Source organism: Haliotis rufescens, unplaced genomic scaffold, assembly GCF_023055435.1.
Source record: "Haliotis rufescens isolate VD_foot unplaced genomic scaffold, xgHalRufe1.0.p SCAF_6, whole genome shotgun sequence".
NCBI classification, from domain to species: domain Eukaryota; kingdom Metazoa; phylum Mollusca; class Gastropoda; order Lepetellida; family Haliotidae; genus Haliotis; species Haliotis rufescens.
In genome coordinates this window covers 58,091,055-58,112,082 of record NW_025964334.1, presented here as the reverse complement: position 1 = coordinate 58,112,082, position 21,028 = coordinate 58,091,055, and the positions used below count along the sequence as shown (strand labels likewise).

Sequence of the window (21,028 nt, the reverse complement as noted above, 5' to 3'; positions counted from 1 at the left end):
CTAGATCTATGTATGTCACACACAGAGACAACTGAATAGTTCTATAGCCACAGTTAAATACAAGACATATGTTTGGTTTCATCCCAGACATGTCATAACACTTATACTCCCACTCCCACTCCCACTCAGCTATAGGCCATATTGCCTACCAGGCTCTATATACCAGGTCATAACAAAACAACTGAGTTGGTTGGACAATGACCTGCTAGGTGGTAGTTATGTATAACATGATAAAACACACAAGTCCAAACCTCAACAGCATCATCGAGAATAATTGGCATGCATTCCCGATATGTCATGCATTTGCAAAACTATCAGTCTGCAAACCTGATTTCTTCAAAGACATGGAAAAACACGAGTAAAGTTAGCATGGTAAATGCAGAAAAGCAAATCAATAAATTTGATCAGTCATGGAATAACAAGTACATATCGCATGGAACAAGGATATAGCCTGCATATCTCCTGCCATATTTCACCTGTCTCGCCCCATCAGGTAGACAAGACAAATATGTCCTTGTCATGGCCAATGTTCTCAATGACATTCACACTGATCACACCCATGTAGTATTAACACCCATACACACCTCAATCTCTACCCTTACCTCCTTATTTTCTTCACCCATGGTGGTATTCTACCTGTGAATCAACGCACGTCCACCCGACAAGTGGCAGCGAATGCCTGCAAATCTCAGCTTGCCACAGTTGACAAGTCTTGGACCTGTGTGTAAGCTTCACACTGTAGCTCCAAGACTAAGAAATAAGAGATGACAAGGACTAGGATGCCTCAATTCAATTACACTGTCCTTGACCAGGCAAATACTTTCTACAGGTAGATCTCCAGTTGGTAAGGTGTACGATTCCTAGGTCACGACCTTCGGTATAGTTTCCCGCGGCTTGCTCTGAATGGCTTGTGACTCAAACCGGTTGTCGGTGTGCGAACCCTGTGCCGGTCGGCAAGTCGGGTACAAGGGACGTCACGCATCAAGTTTATCAGGGGACAATAGCTGACTGTGTGAAGTATCTCCTGTAAGCGTGTCTAGGACATACTGACATTATCACAAGATCAGTGATAATGGGTGATAATCAGTGTCCAGTAATTATCAGGCCACGTTGACAGACCATATGGCGTAAGTTAATCATTGATCAAAACGTCATTTTCTCAAAAGAATTTCTTTCATTTTTGACAAAATATATTTCCTGCATAAAAGCACTAAATTAATTACATGACAAATCAATGTTGCAACTTAATTGAAATAAATTATTCAGCAATTAATGCCCTCATGAAAAATAGATATGGATGGAATCACATTAAGTCTCCTTACACAGCGACCTGCATGGTACCAAATTCCACCATCAGCATCCTTCATAGAGAGAGAGAGAGAGAGAGAGAGAGAGAGAGAGAGAGAGAGAGAGAGAGTGTGTGTGTGTGTGTGTGTGTGTGTGTGTGTGTGTGTGTGTGTGTGTGTTGTCACATGTCCCCCCTCCCCCTCTCCCAAATGCAGACCCCTTCAGGCTAAATCAAACATGCGGCTGGTCCAGGGTAGTGGACTAGTGCTAATTAACCTGTGACTGCAGGTGTTCTCAGGTGGGCCCGTGCAGACAATACCCATGTCCATCCATCACACTCAGTTTGATCCTCAAGAGGATTAGTTGACCAGTGTACTGTTAGTTTAATGTCTGGGTGAAGCCTAAATAGTCTGCCCTGCCAGTTGAAGGGCTTATCAAAGAAGATCAAAGGTCAGATCATACAGACATCATAGCAGGACCAATCCCTGGGGTCGGACTGGCCGACATAAAGAACGTGTCAGCATGGGTGCTGGACATGTGAGAGGTGGTCCCTGTTGTCTTACCTGCCTGTTTAGAAGAGAGTGACTGTGTGGATGTTGTTGATATTATTCTAGTCAGTAATATTCTAGTTGGTTACAGCCAGTACACAAATAATCAGAGCCCGTTATTATCAGGCCACGATGACAGATCATGGAATAATGTGTATAAATAATGACATAAATAATCCCAGGGGAGATAACCCAGAGGTTGATAGCATGGGCAATGTCTCACACTGTCAGGTATGGTGATACAGTCAGGTGAGTGAGTGAGTGAGTGAGTGAGTGAGTGAGTGAGTGAGTGAGTGAGTGAGTGAGTGAGTGAGTGAGTGAGTGAGTGAGTGAGTGAGTGAGTGAGTGAGTGAGTGGGTTTAATGCCACTTTGAACAGTATTCCAGTTATTTCACAGCACGTCAGCTTGATGTGGGAGGAAAGCCCGAAGGAATGTAGACAAATCTAGAAACATGATCAGGGTGAACCTGGATTCGAACCCACAATCATAGGTACCAGGTCACAGAGCCTTACAACCAATCCCCCAAAATAGGCTTCTTCTGGATTAGAGTGAGTGAGAGAGTTGGGTTTAACACTGCTTTGAACAGTATTCCAGTCATATCACGTCATGTCAGCTTGATGTGGGAGGAAAGGTCGACCTGATGCAGGTCTTGGACATTTCCGGATTAGAATTGGTCCCCAGCAGCCTATGCTGGCTGTAAGTGCGACCAAATGGTCACTTAATTGATTGTGTGTCCTTTTACGTGGAGGCATGGATCGTTGTTCATAATATCGATCACTGGATTGTCTTGTCCAGACTCAAACAATTACAAGCCACCATAACCCAGATGAAAGTGGCATTAAACAAATTACAAACAATAAAACAAGCAAGGGTGCTGGGTACTTATTCTGATCCAGAAAGACAAATTCTGCACGTAATTTAATTCAACCGATTCCTCAAAATGATGATCATGTTCTTTGGATCACATGACACACAAATGCACGGCCCTCTATCTACCCATGATAACAGGACAACAGTTGGAGGAAACATTTGTCTCCTTACTTTATCACAAGTAACGACCAATCATATGTACCCAGATAACACACACTCTCCCCATTAAGGGTACACATGGCAGATGAGGTCTGTTTTTGTGGTAGGACAAATACAGCCACACCCTAACAACATCCAGTGAGATGAGTCCTCAGACTGAGTGAGTCACTGTAAACTGTTGTTGCAATCTCTTACAACCCATGCTTATCTCACAACAAAAATAATACTATTTACACAACATTTAAAATGAAAACAAGATATAGCAATGTTAACATTAATTTTTTCGTAAGCTGTCATCAACACCTTGAGACCTTTCTGGAGTGAGTGAGTGAGTGAGTGAGTGAGTGAGTGAGTGAGTGAGTGACCAACCGAGTGAGTGAGTGAGTGAGATGCAGCTATGAACAGTGTTTCAATTACACCACTGTCTGCAGGCAAGGGAGGAAAGTCCATATTTAGGACTATTGCAGCTTTGAACAATATTTCAGTTACATCACAGCAGATATACTTTGATAAATGTTATTGGTGGGACTAGGGTATACCTTTATATGCATACAACACAATGATTAGCTCACAGGAGAGATGGGAGGAGAAGCAATGATATGAGGGATGTTGTCATGCTGCATCCATGCTTGTAAGGCGGGGCAGAGAAGGGGAGGAGGGGTGTGTTGGCAGCAGCTATAGGAGAGGTGTGGTCAAGTTGCAGCTGGTACCACTTGCCTGGTGATGAGGAACTCATTCAGGGGTAGACGTGGAACTAGAGGGTGTGTGTGGAGTTTCTACTGTTGATAGCAATGTATGAGTTAAGTCAGGGCACCAAGGGTAGTTAGAATACTTCACCCAATTTGAGAAAAACCAGTATCATCAGTTACAAGCAGGTGCTTGAACAACGAGACCGCCTCAACTTACTTAAATTTGGACTTTTTTGGCAAAGTATTTTTTTAATCAAGTCTTGCCAATTACTTAAACCTGAAAATATATAGGATTATTTTTCTATATTCCGAAGTTGAAATGCAGTAGTGATCTCTCTCCGTTCACATGTGAAAACATGTACTAACCTTGAGGCATATAAAAACTGTCCTCATTTAAACATAAAGAATCAAATGAATGGAATAACTTCATAAACAATTTCTTGACAAAAGCTAATCAATGTCACTAGTCCAGATTGGTAATTACAAATTTCTTAATTTCCTAATAATGTAATCTTTCTCTTATACAAATAATATAAAAAACAACATACACTCCGATGATATATAAAAGTTCCAACATCACCTTATATCAGACCAGATACCAGAAAGCTAGAGAAGAGATTCAAATAGGAGATGAAGCGCCTGCAGTTGGAGTTGTCTCCCTTACACAACATCCGAGGCCAACCCTGCCCTGCCTCTGCTCTCTCAACATCATCATAATCACTGAGGGAACTGATGCACACTGATATGTCAGCAATCAGACATACCATGCACACATCATACAGTTAGTAATTAAGAATACACTAACCAATCAGTTTATACATTCTTAACCTAATTCTTAATCACAGCAATTGGGTGTCAAGCCACAGGAATGCATGGTACATAATTCACACATGTTAATGTGGGTAACTTTGACTCCATTTCAATAACATAATTACACCTGGACTGGTACATAAATCAGCTTCTGGCAGCTATATCCACCTTAAGCCGTCTGATTGATTTATCCAGCAGATTGTGAGTATAGCCCTGGGCTGATCCAGTCAGCTTACAGTACAATACAAGCAGAATGGCTTACTCAGCTATAAAGGCATACATTATGGATATTCACATCCACTGATCGCCTCCCGGAGTCACTGGCTTTACTATTTGTAAGGCTACAGAGGGATTTGGATAAGACTGAACTGAGATTATGCAAGCTGAACCTTTCTTCCCAAAATCTTTGTAATCATTCTTTAATGGGTAAGCCTGTCCAAATCCCGAGAATTAATCATGGACACAAATGAGTGAGTGAATTGGTTTTAATGCAGCTTTGAACAGTATTCCAGTTATATCACTATGTGTCAGCTAAATGTTAGAAGAAAGCCCAAAGTGATTCAGGTCTCAGGCGTTTGCCACTTTAGTGAAACCCTCGAGCATGGGTATGGTGCTGACAAACCTAGAAACACAATCAGGGTGAGATGTGATTTGAGCCCACGATCACAGCAGTTTAGACGCCTGTCCCCTGTGCCCCCCCATACAAGATGTAAGACATGTCGATATTTACAGGTTTCTCCAGGAATGAGAGCTGCACCACAGTTAACTCAACAAACACCCAGTGCATCTAAAAATGACAGATCATAACTCTAACAAAATGAAATACCAAAATGATTCTCACAGAACCGATAAAAGTGTAAAAATCACAAAATTTCATGCATAAAAAATAACACACATTTCTCTTTAACAGTAAACAAAAAAATCCTATTTCATCCTTGAAATAAAACAATGCTGACTGTGCAAGTTTGGTATCTCCCAGACATGAAGTCTAGCAGAGTCTGGCGGAGTGCCTGGGCATATTCCTCCCTGACCAGGCGATACAACACCATAATCAATAGGTCATCCTCCGCTACAGCGCTCACGCTGCATCCAGCGCTGTGGTACAACACTCAACAAGAGTACATTGCCATCATGTTGGCTGATATTGATGGAGACAATCGATTATTAGACGTGATATATATTTGTTATCTACCAGTAATCTGAAAGACATACATGTATGATCTGAATCATATTGATATATTTTCCCTAATTGAATGTGATAAATATAATGAAAATATCACATGGGTCATCCATTGTTCTGAAATGTTCAGACAGCCATTTTCACATTTTTAAATCACCTCACACAACACTAATGTACCCTTGAATCAATATATGATGACTCAGCTATTTCCATCCTCAAATCAACCTGGCTACACATTCAATCAGCTGAAGGCCTCTCTATCATGTTCCAAATCTGCTTCACATTCAGTTAGACAAAGACATATCACAATTTGCTGACTTTGTTGGATGAAAGCAGACTTAAAGTCCTCCGAATTGGCAGCCAACAATAAATTTGTTCAAGTACAGCAAAAACACTTTAAAATATTATCCTTGCCTAACTCTTAATGCATCTCTGTACATGCCAATAACACAGTTGTCTTGTGTTCCAATAGGAAAGACAGTTTTACTTGAAATTGCAAACATTGATCTCTGATTGACCTCTGTTGCTTATCAGACTAGTTATGAAATAACTCTGATTACTGTTAAGTCTGCTCTATGTGTGAGTGAGTGACTAGGGTTTCACACCAGTTATAACTGTGCACATTGCAGCCATGTTGGGAATCAAACATGGCTCCATCCACAAAGCCCTTGTGGAACATTACTCAAGACTGTCCTTCTGCTCTGCTGGTCTCTAGTCGACTTGCACAAGTCTCTAAGGCACCAATTATTAGTTTAAATCGTAATTTCTAGATTATGTAAATAATAACAAGTTGTCCCTATAAGACGAGTCCTCAGAAGGTCCACATATCTAGACTTGCCTATTTGGAGAATAGAATGCTATAGCCCCAAATGAAGCAAGTCTAGATTTTCCCAGGTTCAGGAACTCCCATCTCACTGGGCCTCCTTTTCAATTTAAATGTAGTTGCTTGTTTCTATCAAACTTACATCTTTACAGAGACTAAGAGTTAGTCACAGCTGAAGAATCCTTCTAACAAAACCCTGACATGCATACATCTCTGAAGATGTACAATATTACAATATTACTCTACACTATCAACAGCTACTCAAAGGCCTACACGTGTACGCTCCTCTCTCAAAGTGCGGCACAGACAAACCTTCTCATGAACTACCCATGCATCAAACTCTGCCTTCAGCTGTCACAATGGTGCCACAGGGTCAGTTTCAGCCATTACGGAATGATCGCTCATCAAATACAGCCCATATTTTTAGATGCAAATCATTGTAACCATGCTTTTCCTGTACAGAATTATCACCAAAATTAGGTTAGCCATTATCTAAAATCAGCAGTTAATTGACTTTAACGTTTCCTGAGTCACGTCAGATGGCAGGAGATCAGTGCTATTAATGCCATTACACGCAGGACTAGAAAGGAATAAGTGGAAGGCCAACAGTCATGGGAAGCTGTGATACAATTTCTAAATCTAGCACTTTGTACAACAGAAATTGCTACCGGTACTTGAACTTCTTGATAGATAAGCAGGCAGTGGGGTAGCCAGTGGTGAATGTGTTCGGTCACCACTCCCAAGGCCCGGGTTTGGTTCCCCACAATGGTACAATATGTGAAGCCTATTTTTGGTGTCCCCTACCTTGATATTGATGGATTATTGACAAAAGCCATGGAAAACCATACTCACTCATAAGAAAAGTATATTTCCCAGGGAGCTGATAATTAAGTATTTATTCAAATTGATATAACCCTATGCGTGATGTTGAGTCTGTGTAACGTGGAAAGTAGTAATATGTTAATCAAATGTTCAAAATATGTAGCTGTATTTGTGGACACAGGAGATCCAGTGGTGTTAGGCTTCACAATTTAATGAGCAGAATTGTGTCCCTTAGCCACGCCAGGATCCAATGGTTGGTTCATATCCTCAATTTTCTCAAACTATCAACCTAAGTCAATCAGTACCATTTCTGTGCTTGTTCTTTAACCAGAGAGGCAAACGATTACGGCCTTCGTCACTTTGTGCTTTTCTCTCACATTAACTGACGCCATGATCTAACTTAAATACAGATCATCGTAGCGTTAAACTAAACTCACTCACTCACTCAACTATATTTATTCTGCAGATCTTCATCGTCATCACACACAGCTGCATACATGTGAGCGTCTGCAGAGGAATCCCCACATCCTGATAAATCACAGTCGGTACATTTCTGTTACCCCCTCCGGTTACACGCACGTTTGTGTTACCCCGCCTGGTAACATGCCGGAAGTGGAGGTCACAGGGGTCAGTCTGACATGATACTTAACAGGATTGGTTAACATTTAACGAGACAGCATCCCTGCATGTGCACCAGATTCATCCTAAACCATTAACAGAAACATGGAATCTTGTCTTGAAGCTGACATTACTGGTCTTGACAGATCAAAGCCGTATTCCACATCTGTGGTATGCCATCACTATAAGCAATTAGGCGTCAATTAGGTCAGGACTATTCATATATGTATGTATTTAACACGAGCAGACAGGCTGGGAAAAAATACTTAAAGTTTCTCAAGAAGAAGAAATTAACTTATTTTGGGTTACATTGCTTATTTAAATTTTTCCCAAAATTGGTTTAAAAAAAAGTTATGTTTGCAACAGAATTCATCCAGCAAGGAATATGGCATGAAAATCTGTTTCAGAAAACCTTATAATCGATAGAAGAGACTAGTTCAGAATAAACTGTTTCAATATTTTTAGAGAATTATAGTACTCAAAAGAAGGTAAGAACATCTGATTGATTCTTTCATATTACTATAGATAATCCGTCGTAACATGACAGATCAACTGTAGTAATATGAAAGAATCGAGTGTTCCTTAACTTCTTTTAAGCAGTATATTTGTAGAACATAAGGAACATCTGAAGACGCACAAGGATTTTAAAAAAATGAAATAACTGATGTAAAGTCCAGATAAACAACCCAGAGTAAGAAGAACCGATTTGTTCACCGCACAACCAAACAAGCATCTTCTCTAATGAGGATGCACCAGAAAGCCTTCGTCCTGGTTCTCCAGACAAGGTGCTCTGTATTTTCAACACTGGAGAGTCTCTATCTGCCTCACATCATAAATTCAACTCCAGATGGCCTCCGTGGTATCTCACTCCAACACCCCTCCCAGACAGCCCCTTCCCCTAACACCCTGACCCATTTCCCAGACAGGATGCATTTTTAAAAAAACACCACAAGGCCAGAAATGATCATGGGAAGAACACGTGAATAACGTGAATAACGTAGGCACAGAAATATTTGTTAACTTTCCAGACAATTTGTTACCTATCCACAGACAACTAAAATGCTAAAATCTTATTGTCCAGGTGTGATTACAGGTTTTTGGCATGCCCAACTCTGCACAGCAACATGAGCCGCCTTAGCCCACCGGATCACCCATAACCCCCTGACCTTTTGTCAAGATGCATGTTTGTTTGTTTGTTGTTTGACGCTGTACTCCCGCAATATTCCAGCTATATGACGGCAGTCTGTAAATAATCAAGTCTGGAGCAGATAATCCAGTGATTGATATCATGAGCATCGATCTACGCAGTTGGGATTCAAGATGCGTGAGACACATTAAGACATTTTAAGTGACTTAAACAAAGAGTGTGAATGAGGGAGTGAGTGATCATTGGGGGACACAAGCAATGGCATTGTACCCAATCAGGAATCAAACCTGCATTTTCAGTGCAACTTTCATATTGTGAGCGAATGAAAACCTGGATAAACTTTGGTAAACCTTGGAAAACCTGGATAAACTTTGGTAAACCTTGGAAAACCTGGACAAGCTTGAGTAAATTGGGCTCCATTAACATCTATTATAAATATAACTAGCTTCGCAAGACTTTGGTATATTTACGGTACCACCTTCAGAATGTATGCATCATTACAAGAACCTGCAAATCAGAGTTGGAATGGGAGTTTAATACACAGCAGGTTATGCTGGATTAGAGACCATGGAAGACTAGCAGTTGATTGAGGAGAAACTTACAGAGCATCACGATGGGGAGTTACTTCGGGCTGGGTGATGGACAGGTGGATGGGGGATTCAAGGGGGATCAGCATCTATCACCTGTAATTATCTCAGGTGGATCCATCTAGGGGGTAGGTTGTGGGAGCATAAATACATACTTTGGCTAGCCGCACAGAACAGTATGTCCGTTATATCACAGCATGTCAGCATGGGAGACAAACCCAGAGTGATGCAGGTCTTAGACATTTACTACTTTGGTGAAACCCATGAGTATAGGCGCCTACAAACCAAGAAACATTATCAGGGTGAACTAGTATCATAGGTTCCTGGTTCGTCTAAGGGACGCAACTCTGTCCAGCACCCCAAGAGTTGCAAGTGAAATAATGGGAAGGTCATTATAACAAACTGATAAATAATAAACAATACATGGACACCTGTTAATGAATTATTTGACATCAGTGCAAGGATCTACTTGAAATGTTCACCAATGCACACAACCATCAGATATAGTGGTAAGAGATATCAATTATTCTCCTGGACAGTGGAATGACAGATTGCCGGCTATTATCTCTGCATGTTATCATGTTGCATGGTATTTCCCTCTCAGGTATTTCCCTCTCAGGCGTATCTGAGACACCTAAGATGTCATGTCAAAACAGTGTCAAAATGGCTTGACCTGAAATGTACACCCTTTATCAACACAACTGTCACAGGAAGAGGGAGGAGGCGGCAGGCACTGTGATGCCACTCCACATAACAGACTAGACTCAGGCCCATCTTGCATCATATACACCAGGGCTGGGACGAGTCCAAATTTACTTCACGGGTCTCGGGTCTCGGGTCTTGAATGAGAGGAACTAACACTTGATAAACTGGCCCACCCTATTTCATCCATGCGAAATACAACTTAAGTCATGTGATAAGTGAAGTAATGATATTTAAGAGACAGCATTTCAGTCATTTATTCCACACCAATAAACCAATCACGGTGAGACACAACATATGAATGATACATGTGACAACAGTTTGCGACACAGTTTGCATACATTACTGTTGGCAAATTACTTGCAGTGAGGTCTATATGCTTTATATTCCTTCACTTAAAGGCAAGTGTGTGATATGTTCTATATGCACTCAGTGACCCTGTAGATTTGACATGTGACAATACATTCCTCATTTGACCTGAAAATAAATGTTTCAATTGATATTTATTTTATCTGCTACAAATATTCATATGGAACAATGCATTAATTTCAGTCCTGAAATCACAGCATGAATAGATCCAAATCAATTTCATGCTGCTACCAGCTGTCACTGTGGGAATACATGAATGTCAACATGTCACATTGTATTCCTCAGTGATATCTTTATCATGTACACATGGAAACATGAGTCTGGAGTGGGAAATACACGAAGTGTTCATACAGAACACCCTGCAAGATGGTAGCTAGGATCACCTATAGTCTGTCTTACAGACCCTGATACAAATATATCAAATACAGCCCATGCAAGTCTATAATGTTTGGCAAGTCTAGATTTCTGCAGTATCTGAAAATGAAGAGAGTCTCTGGGCTCCTCTATATTAGATAATTTAACAACTATTTTTTTCTGTATGATTTGTTCATTTCAGAGACTAGATGTTAGTCTAGATCAACTATCAAACATTATGTTCTTATTGTAGCAATAGAGAGCTTTATTACCAGCAAAGCTCCAATGCTTCTAAAATATGTCACTGAAATAACAGCATGTGATATCACACTTAATGTTGCAAGAATAGTTTTGTGTTGTAGAAGCATCATCTGTATGTTGAAGTACAACAGTATGTCCATATGTGACATAATGCCGTGGGTCAAAGACCGAAACCGATCGATTCCCTTCTTTATCAAACAATCGATTCCCTTCTTTATCAACCAGTCAATTCCCTTCTTTATCAACCAATCGAGAAAAGGGGCATGAACTGTGAAAACATTTTCTTATTTAAAACAAGGCAAAGAAAATAGGAACATCTCCATTTCCTGACATACAAATGTAACATTTGGGCCATTCACTGATAAATGGGCTGAAACCCTAAGCGCCACCCAATGCAGCGTAGCTATGATAAGACCATCTCTGCTTCCTTTCAGGCCTGCCTCCAGCCTGTGCTGCCGGCCTTCTGAGGCAGGGGAGAAGTCAGTTGACTTGTGTAGAATGTGGGGTATGCTAGCTTAGTCAACAGGTTGGTGCCCTCAATACCCTTACTCTCTCCCTCTCCTCTCCCACTTCCAGCCTCCAGCCTCCAGCCCTCCATCCACCAGGCTGGAGATGGTGCCCTCAACAATACCCTCCCACATCCACCCCCTCCCTCACCCAGGTGGACATCAGTGCCCTCAATACCCTTACTCTCTCCCTCTCCTCTCAAACATCCAGCCCCCTCCCCCACCCAGGTGGAAATCAGTGCCCTCAATACCCCTCGCACAACCACCCCCTCCCTTCCTCACCCAGGTGGAAATCAGAGCTCTCAATACCCCCCTCTATAGTTGGAACAAAACTCCTTTCCATCTCCTACCCCCACCCTGCCTCACCCTAAGAGACATGGTGCTTGAATTGCTTTCCTCTCTCTGCTTTCCCATATTACACTTCCAATCCACTATTCAAGCACCTGTTAACCCAACCCCCCACCATGTTGGAATCTCACCTCCCTCCCTCTTGTTAACACTCTCCTGGGTAATCCTACATTCCCCTCCCCACCCTAGCCCTGTGCAACTCCCTCTGCCCCTCCCTCCCACCTGGAAGCTCCTCACCTATCCTATATCCTACCCCCCCACAGTCATACCAGCTGACTGACCTTACCATTCTGGGTGTTGAGCTACATCCCTGAGGAGGAGAGGACATATATATATTTGTTGCCATGAAATGTGAGGGGATTGCGTCATCCTTTGCTCCACAATCCTTTTTTCATTAATATATAACAATCATAGGCATAAAACGTTCTTGATGAGACCTACACGAGTGATGGCGGGGAAAATGATGAGAGTACATGAGTCACTAAACAGCTGAAAACGTTCAATGAAAGAATTATCTACTGCTCAGCATTTCAAACAAAACAATGACTCATCTTAGACAACACAAACAAAAACAGCAACAAAACTTCAGATCATTAAGCCATGCTGGAAAATATTTCCTCTTAATATCCACATTTACTGTTTCAGACACATCTATAAGGTGGTTGATCCTGGAGAATATGACCTCTTAATATCCCACACTTTCGAGGCAATGAATTCCTGTTAGGAAAGATATATCATTGTTTTAGCTGAGTCAAGAGTCCCTGAGCAATAATCAGCGTGATAGATCACTGTGACAATGAAGGGTGACAATAAGGATGTTACTCCCTCCAACAGTGACAAGGAAGTCTTTAAAGAAATCAACTACTTAAATCACAACTTTAGTCAAGCAAATCTGTGTAATGTGTACAGAACTTGTTATGATTATTGGGAAAACACAGACTTATAGACTTGAAATAGAATCACGAAACATTGCGATTATTAATTAACAAAGAAAGCTGTGATAATAAGTGAAATCAAGCCATTCTGGCAATAGTGATTGAGTATGGTTTTACGCCACTTTTAGCAATATTCCAGCAATATCACGGCTGGGGGACATCAGAAATGGGCTTCACACATTGTACCTATGTCGGGAATCAAACCCGGGTCTTCGGTGTGACGAGCTAAGTCTTTAACCACTAGGCTACCCAACCGCCCCCATTCTGGCAACAAGAAATATAACATAAATTAATGATAAAAATTGTGAACTTTTCAGGAAATAAAAATATCAACAAATTTTTATCACAAGGTTACATACAATCCAGGTAAGGGTTGGCAGTCATATTGAGCAGAATGATCATCTTGAACTAGGTCAATAGCGCTTCAAATGCTACATGTACAGATTTTTTTCTTTCAGCTCGTGCTGGAAATGAATGCTCGCGGCACAAGTGGCGAGGACTACAAATAAGAACAACTTTTGTGTGAAATACCACAAACACCCCTGTACTGGGTGACAGCCCGATATAGTGTGACATCTCCGAGACCCACGGCTCACATTACATGGCCTTGTGGCATCGGTAACACTGTAACAGCTGATGTGTCCATGCCGACACCCACTCACTTCCTGCACCAGCCAGACAATGTCCTTATTCTGTATTAGCATTAGAAATTACTAGATAAATTGACGACATTCAAGAAAGCCAGATTACAACATCCTAATAACATCAAAATTTACAAATAAATTTTGATATTTTTCTCCTTTAAAACATCATCAAATCACAAACAATATCTTCTTGTGAAAATATTCCTACATGCAGCCATAATTAACCCTTGTAAGTAAGCCACATGACTCTTTTACAGATAATAAATTAAAAAATTATATTGTACTCAAATAAGTTTTGAATAAATTGACAAAATGTCTTAATTTCATTCATGGATGGTTCTAAAAAATACATATATAATTGTTTTCCTGTTTTGGAAGGTAATAAATGAGGTAATCTGAAATGCAAAGTCGACATATTCAGCAGTCAGCAGTGCCTGAGATAAGGGCTCCAGCGACAAGACAAATGAAATCGCCCAGCTTACACCAATTGAAACAGCCATCATATCTGTTTCCCCATGGGGAGGTGATATTCCATTGGGCTTCCCAACTATTAAAGATTCATTTCTGTTCCTGTCAGAGCATTACCCCCACGTTTCACATGCCAGATAGGTTTCAGCAGTTGTGCTGGTGTTTATTGAGACAGAAGCATACAAATATATAGCCATCCAGAAGGGGCCCATGTGGGTGGGAGGGCGGGGCCTTGGAATGCTATTACCATGACAGCTTATCATATAGCTATTGTTGATCCCTGGGTGAGGCAAGGGGCCTTTGGGTTTGGGGTGGGGGTTTATGGGAGGGGGAATCGAGGTTGACAGCTTTGACAGCTTGTTTTGTCGCTACTGTAGATCCCTGAGGGTGTCAGGGGGCCATTGGGGTCGGGGTCGGGGTCGGGGTGGGAGTTACAAAGGGGGTCCAGGCTGACAGATTATTATGTTGCTACTGCTGATCCCTGGGTGAGGCAAGGGGCCTTTGGGATTGGGGCGGGGCGGGGTGGTTTATGGAAGGGGGAATCAAGGTTGACAGCTTTGACAGCTTGTTTTGTTGCTACTGTAGATCCCTGTAAGGGGGCCTTTGGGGGTCGGGATGGGAGTTACAAAGGGGGGGTGGGGGGTGGGGGGGGGGGAATTGGGGTTAGGTTTGTGGGGTGGGGTGGGGGTAAGGTTGCCAGGTATTCTTGTTGCTACTGTTGAGTGAGTGAGTATGGTTTTACGCCGCTTTTAGCAATATTCCAGCAATATCACGGCAGGGGACACCAGAAATGGGCTTCACACATTGTACCCATGTGGGAAATCAACGCGGTCTTTCGGCATGATGAAAGAACGCTTTAACCACTAACTACCCCACCGCCCCTTGCTACTGTTGAGAGTGGGAAGGAGGTGGGGTAGAGGCTCCAGATAGTGGTGGTAAATGAATCAGGTTTACACACCTACTTTCGTTCCCTGGTCCTGACAATTCTGGGGGGGGGGGGGGGGGGGAAAGAAGGAAGAATAGTGAGCAGTATGCAGTGGGGGTAGTGATAGCGGGCTTCATAAATCAGGAATCATAAAACTAATATCATTAATGGGTGAACATGGGTGAAAATGAGAGTCTCAGCTTAACTTGAAGCTGGAAGACTGGGTCCACTCATACACTGAGTTTAGCCATCCATTAGTTGTATAGACACATGTGTTATAGCTGATTGAGTCTCATGTTGGACTGCTGCTGTAGGTCCCCAGGGGTCGGTCACTTCCCTGGGGGTCGGACACTGTGGTATGATACACAGACAAAAACATGTATGTAGCCATCCATTAGCTGCATCGGCAGCATGAGGCAAATGGCTTGTATTGATTGGTTTTCTTGCCATCTCCTGTAGACACCAATGGGGGTGGGGATTGCGGGGTAGGGATAGATCCTGATGGGGTGGGGATAGGTCCTGATAGGGTGGGGATAGATCCTGATGGGGTGGGGATAGGTCCTGATGGGGTGAGGATAGATCCTGATGGGGTGGGGATAGGTCCTGATGGGGTTGGGGTGGGGATAGGTCCTGATGGGGTGGGGATAGGTCCTGATGGGGAGGGATAGATCCTGATGGGTTGGGGATAGGTCCTGATGGGGTGGGGATAGGTCCTGATGGGGAGGGGATAGATCCTAATGGGGAGGGGAAAGGTCCTGATGGGGAGGATATAGGTCCTGATGGGGAGGATATAGGTCCTGATGGGGTGGGGATAGGTCCTGGTGGGGAGGGGATAGATCCTAATGGGGTGGGGATAGGTCCTGGTGGGGAGGGGATAGATCCTAATGGCGAAGGGATAGGTCCTGATGGGGAAGGGATAGATCCTGATGGGGTGGGGAAAGGTCCTGATGGGGTGGGGATAGGTCCTGATGGGGTGGGGATAGGTCCTGATAGGGTGGGGATAGGTCCTGATAGGGTGGGGATAGGTCCTGATGGGGTGGGGAAAGGTCCTGGTGGAGTGGGGATAGATCCTAATGGGGAGGGGAAAGGTCCTGATGGGGTGGGGATAGGTCCTGATGGGGTGGGGAAAGGTCCTGATGGGGTGGGGATAGGTCCTGATGGGGTGGGGATAGGTCCTGATGGGGTGGGGATAGATCCTGATGGGGTGGGGATTGGTCCTGATGGGGAGGGGATAGATCCTAATGGGGTGGGGATAGGTCCTGATGGGGTGGGGAAAGGTCCTGATGGGGTGGGGATAGATCCTGATGGGGTGGGGATAGGTCCTGATGGGGTGGGGATAGATCCTAATGGGGTGGGGATATAAAAGAGAAGCAGGTCCCTCCTATCATGTATGAGGGAGGGGGGGGGTTCAGTGTCAGCCACACCACAAGAATGCACATTCTTGATATACGCTAGTTGAGATGGGACAGTCGGAGCTCAGCTAATTTTAACTGAGCCTAGATAAGAGCATCACTAACACCGAAGCCTCCTCCAGGTGTGTGGTGGTGCTGCAGGGGTGCAGCCATCGCTGCCGGCTCTTAATTGAGGGCAAGTTCAGAACAAACATGCAAAGCTGTTTGAGAAGAACGTAATCAGTTTTTACACCTGAAACAATTTGGGGCATTTTCTGAAGGTATTTTAACAAGGATAGAAATGAATGTTTCTCAAGTAGCAACTTCATTTACATGTCAGGAAACTCCAAATCTGACAAAACAAGTTTAAGGAAATATTATTAATACAAAATTCAAATACAAATCAAATAGTCAAAACCTACTTGATGGCATTATATATATTAATCAATCCCTTCCATGGGTATGGTAAGATTTAGGAAGGGATTCATGATACAAGATATTTATTGCGCAAATGTTCCATGTAGAAACAATGACAATATTCTATAAACAATCTAAACAGATACATACAGGCTGGGTTAGCCTGGTGCTGTGATGTTGCACAGCCTCAGTTGATCAACCAGATAACCAGGGATGGCCCTTGGCAGGCAAATTGGGAAAAAAAATGTTTTTGGCTCAGTATTGGGAAGTTAATAACTTCCTAAATTCCGAGGTATTTAACCAGTGTATTCCGCTTCTCAGCAACTCTGCAGAAAAAACCATGGCACCTTAGATCACTGTTTTGTTTATTTGTTGTTTAACGCCACACTCTGCAATATGCCAGCTATATGACAGTGATTTGAAAATAATCGAGACTGGACTAGACAATCCAATGATTGACATCATGAGCATAGATCTACGCAATTGACACGATGGCATGCATCAACCAAGTCAGTGAGCCTGACCACCTGATCCTGGTAGTCGCCTCTTACGACAAGCATAGTCGCCATTAATGGCAAGCATGGGTTGCTGAAGACCTATTCTAACACACCCCACACCCCCACCCCGGATCTTCATTTGGGGGGGGGGGGGGGGGAGAGAAGAGACATCCATAAGATCCTTAGACTAAAGGCCAATCTTTGACACCAACATGAACACACCGACTGTTGAGCCTAAATACTCTGGGGCAATGGGGGTCAGCCTCTTCTGGTGGAGAGTGAGATGCACAGCGGAACAACAACACCAGTGGTCAGCATATTTACATCAGCCATTTTGACAAATGAGGATCCGAGCACGCCTCCAAGATGGCTGCTTCACACCCAATACCAACTGACTCACTGCAATCAGAGTATCAGTGAGGCAGCGGTGGTGTTCCTGAAACCAGATCAACCTACGACAACTCGGCACTGTTTACCAACCTTGAGCTGGATGAAAAGAATGTAGTTGTTTGGGAAGTCAAAGTTAATTAGGCCGAGAAAACAAAAACAAATAGTAGTCAGGTGATGACTCTCCAAATCTTCGAGCAGACAGGAGTGTTTATTTATCTAAGAGTGAAACTGGTGTTACTTAGGTTCTTGAACTTGTTTCTGTTGCCAGGAAACAGAGAAACAGGTAGGTTTTGCACAGACAACTCATCTGAAAATATATTTTCTATGGTTGCGCACCAAAGTAACTTTAAAACTAACAGCAATATTACCGTGGCAACTTAACAGGGACAATGGTACAAATTTAGAGGGGTTTGAGGTCCTTGGGATTTATTTGACACAAGGGTGAGTGAGTGAGTGAGTCTGGTTTAACGCTGCTTTTAACAGTATTCCAGTCATATCACGGAGTGTAAGCTTAATGTGGGAGAAAAGGACATTTACCACTTCGGTGAAACCCACGAGCACGGGTATGGTGCTGACAAACCTAGAAACATAATCGGGGTGAACCAGGATTCGAACCCACAATCATAGGTTTCTGGCGTGCCTAAGGGACGCAACTCTGCACAGCGAATCGCGGCGCCTTAGACGACTGGGCCACCCGTGCCCCCTTTGACACTAGGCACTACCTACGTTTCAGTATTCACATTAATGCCAGGCCTAAGGCACCTTGATGTCCATGTTTAATAGGAGTGAGTGAGTGAGTGAGTTTGATTTTACGCCGCTTTTAGCAATATTCCAGCAATATCACGGCGGGGGACACCAGAAATGGGCTTCACACATTGTACCCATGTCGGGAATCGAAACCCGGGTCTTCGGCGTGACGAGCCAACGCTTTAACCACTAGGCTACCCGACTGCCCCTTGTTTAAAAGGAACACTGGAGGCGATATTTCTAGATCCAGAACTGACTTTACTGGATATACTGAAGGCACCCAAAGTTTTCTATACTAAGGAAAAGCTCCAGCTGTAGTATACCAAAGGTTATGATAGTCAAAACAAAGTGGATGGATAGATATACTATATAGACTATAATTAGATTAACACTTTGTCTCTAAAAATATATAATTCTGATAGAAACAAATAACTACTTTTAAATTGAAAAGGAGCCCTAGCGAGATGGGATATTCCTAAACCTGGGTAGATCTAGACTTGCTAAATTAGGGCTACAGTATTACAGTAAGGGCTGGACAGGAGGGGAAACACAATGGTTTAGGGACTGTGAGACAGGCTATGTTCACATTGATCACCCATCCTTCATCCACATCACGTCATTTTACAGAACGAGCGATCAGAGTCCTGCACACATAGACCTCGTACCAGACAATTCAGCAACTTGAAGCAGTATTCCAGCAATATGATAGCAAGAGACACCAAGAACACGCTTCATATAATGTTCCCATGTGGAAAATCGTACCTGGACTTCAGCCTGATGAGCAAAGGCCTTAACCACTCGGTAACTACCCCTCGGCCACAAAACACATCTCATTACAGCTATCAGCTCTATCATAAATAATAAAAACAAAAACATCAACATATCTGCTCATATATTTACACAACAACGGAAAGATGCTCAAACTCCACCTGTACCTACAACATTATTGCAGTAAGTGGAGACGGCCACGGTCCCACCTCCTGTCGGTCTAAGCCTCAACACCTGACCGCATGTAATGGAGATGTGTTTGGGGCTAACTTGCCTAATGATCAGATACCGCCTGGCATGAAGTCCCTTTGATGCCGCTGAGAGAAGGCTGAATTCCTGGCCATGTATATACAAGTTCAGAGTGAAGCAGACGGACAAGAGATGAGAGCAGACGGACAAGAGATGAGAGCAGACGGACACATGTATCCTGCTCTACTTCAGGGAATAGCTTCAGTATTTGAACTTTTACAAGTAGTTTGGCTGTCGAGATCTTGTACTGCAGAAATCTGTCAGTCATTCCCACTGGTGTGTTTATCGTGGGAGTCAGACCTGGAGCAACTTGAAATGTAGACGTGTTCCTATCGGGTGATGTTAAGCGGAATGAGTTTTAATGTTGCATTTAATGTAGCACCAAGATAACACTGACTACAGCAACTATAAAATCACTTCGTGGAAGGGGATCACGGTTCTGACCGAGTTGCATGCTTTTAGCCATGCAGTATCTATGGTTGGGTTTGAACCCTTGGACTGTGAGCACCATACCTGTGTGTTTGTTTGACCTATTACTAATAGTTTGGTTTACTTGTTAGACAGTGTGACAGTGGTCCATCAACATGATGCTGGTTGTAATCTCATATTGTCCCAGGCAGGAAAACAAAAGAAAGATTTCACCATTCGGCAAAATGACAAAAATTCCCAGGTTTTCAACCCAAAAAGGAAATGTTTCAACAATTAGGATGAGTGACAAAAATTCCCAGGTTTTCAACACAAAAAGGAAATGTTTCAACAATTAGGATGAGTGACAAATACTCCCAGGTTTTCAACACAAAAAGGAAATGTTGAAACCATTGGACTGAGTGACAAAAACTCCCAGGTTTTCAACCCTAATAGGAAATGTTTCAACCATTGGACTGAGTGACAAAAACTCCCAGGTTTTCAGCATGGATAACAAATGCTTGAATCACAAAGTCAATTCAACACATCCATCGCACCCAGAATAGACATACAACCCAACGAAAAGCCACCTTGACTCTACAACACTGTACTGCTCCAATCCAAGAAGGACGAGAGCTAGAAATGGCAACATTCTGCAAGTGCATCACGGCATTCTCCAGAGAGCAACTTGATGTATTTGATCTTTACAAGTGGTTGGAGGTCTTTGATGAGATCTGGTGAAGTCAAAACCAACCCAGATCCTGTAAATCTCATCTCAGCATTAAACAGTGACTCTCCAGGGTATCAGTGCCTTTAATGGACAAGATATTAATCCATGACTTTAATAGCAACCACTTCAGCCTTGAAACAGCTGATGCTGATTCCCGATAGGGCCAAGTTATTGCTATACCATCAGGACAGGAACTCACCTCTGATAGTTAATGGAGGAAACGTTGATATCTAAAACTTGTGACAAGATTGTGCCATCTTCCTTCCACAAAATATGTTTCTCCCCAGGCCCCCATGAGCCAAGCCAAGACACACAGCACCATGTCCTTCCAGCTTGTATAGGGCATGTTAGTCCTGCACCATGACCGTGGAATACGTGGTA

At 42.9% G+C, this 21,028-nt stretch overlaps 1 protein-coding gene across 8 annotated transcripts in view; it reads right to left on the bottom strand.

Annotated features, from left to right (window-relative positions):
• Positions 1 to 21,028, bottom strand: part of LOC124143163 (dihydropyrimidinase-like) — a 163,719-nt gene that overhangs the window by 31,293 nt on the left and 111,398 nt on the right. Inside the window, exon 1 of one of the 8 annotated variants that reach the window (XM_046512021.2) lies at positions 603 to 948. The exons of the other annotated variants lie outside the window; for them this stretch is intronic. Coding sequence (XP_046367977.1) covers positions 603 to 623 — 21 coding nt within the window. The 5' untranslated portion in view covers positions 624 to 948. Of the gene's footprint in view, positions 1 to 602; positions 949 to 21,028 lie in introns of those variants that run through there. 8 annotated transcript variants of the gene reach the window in all.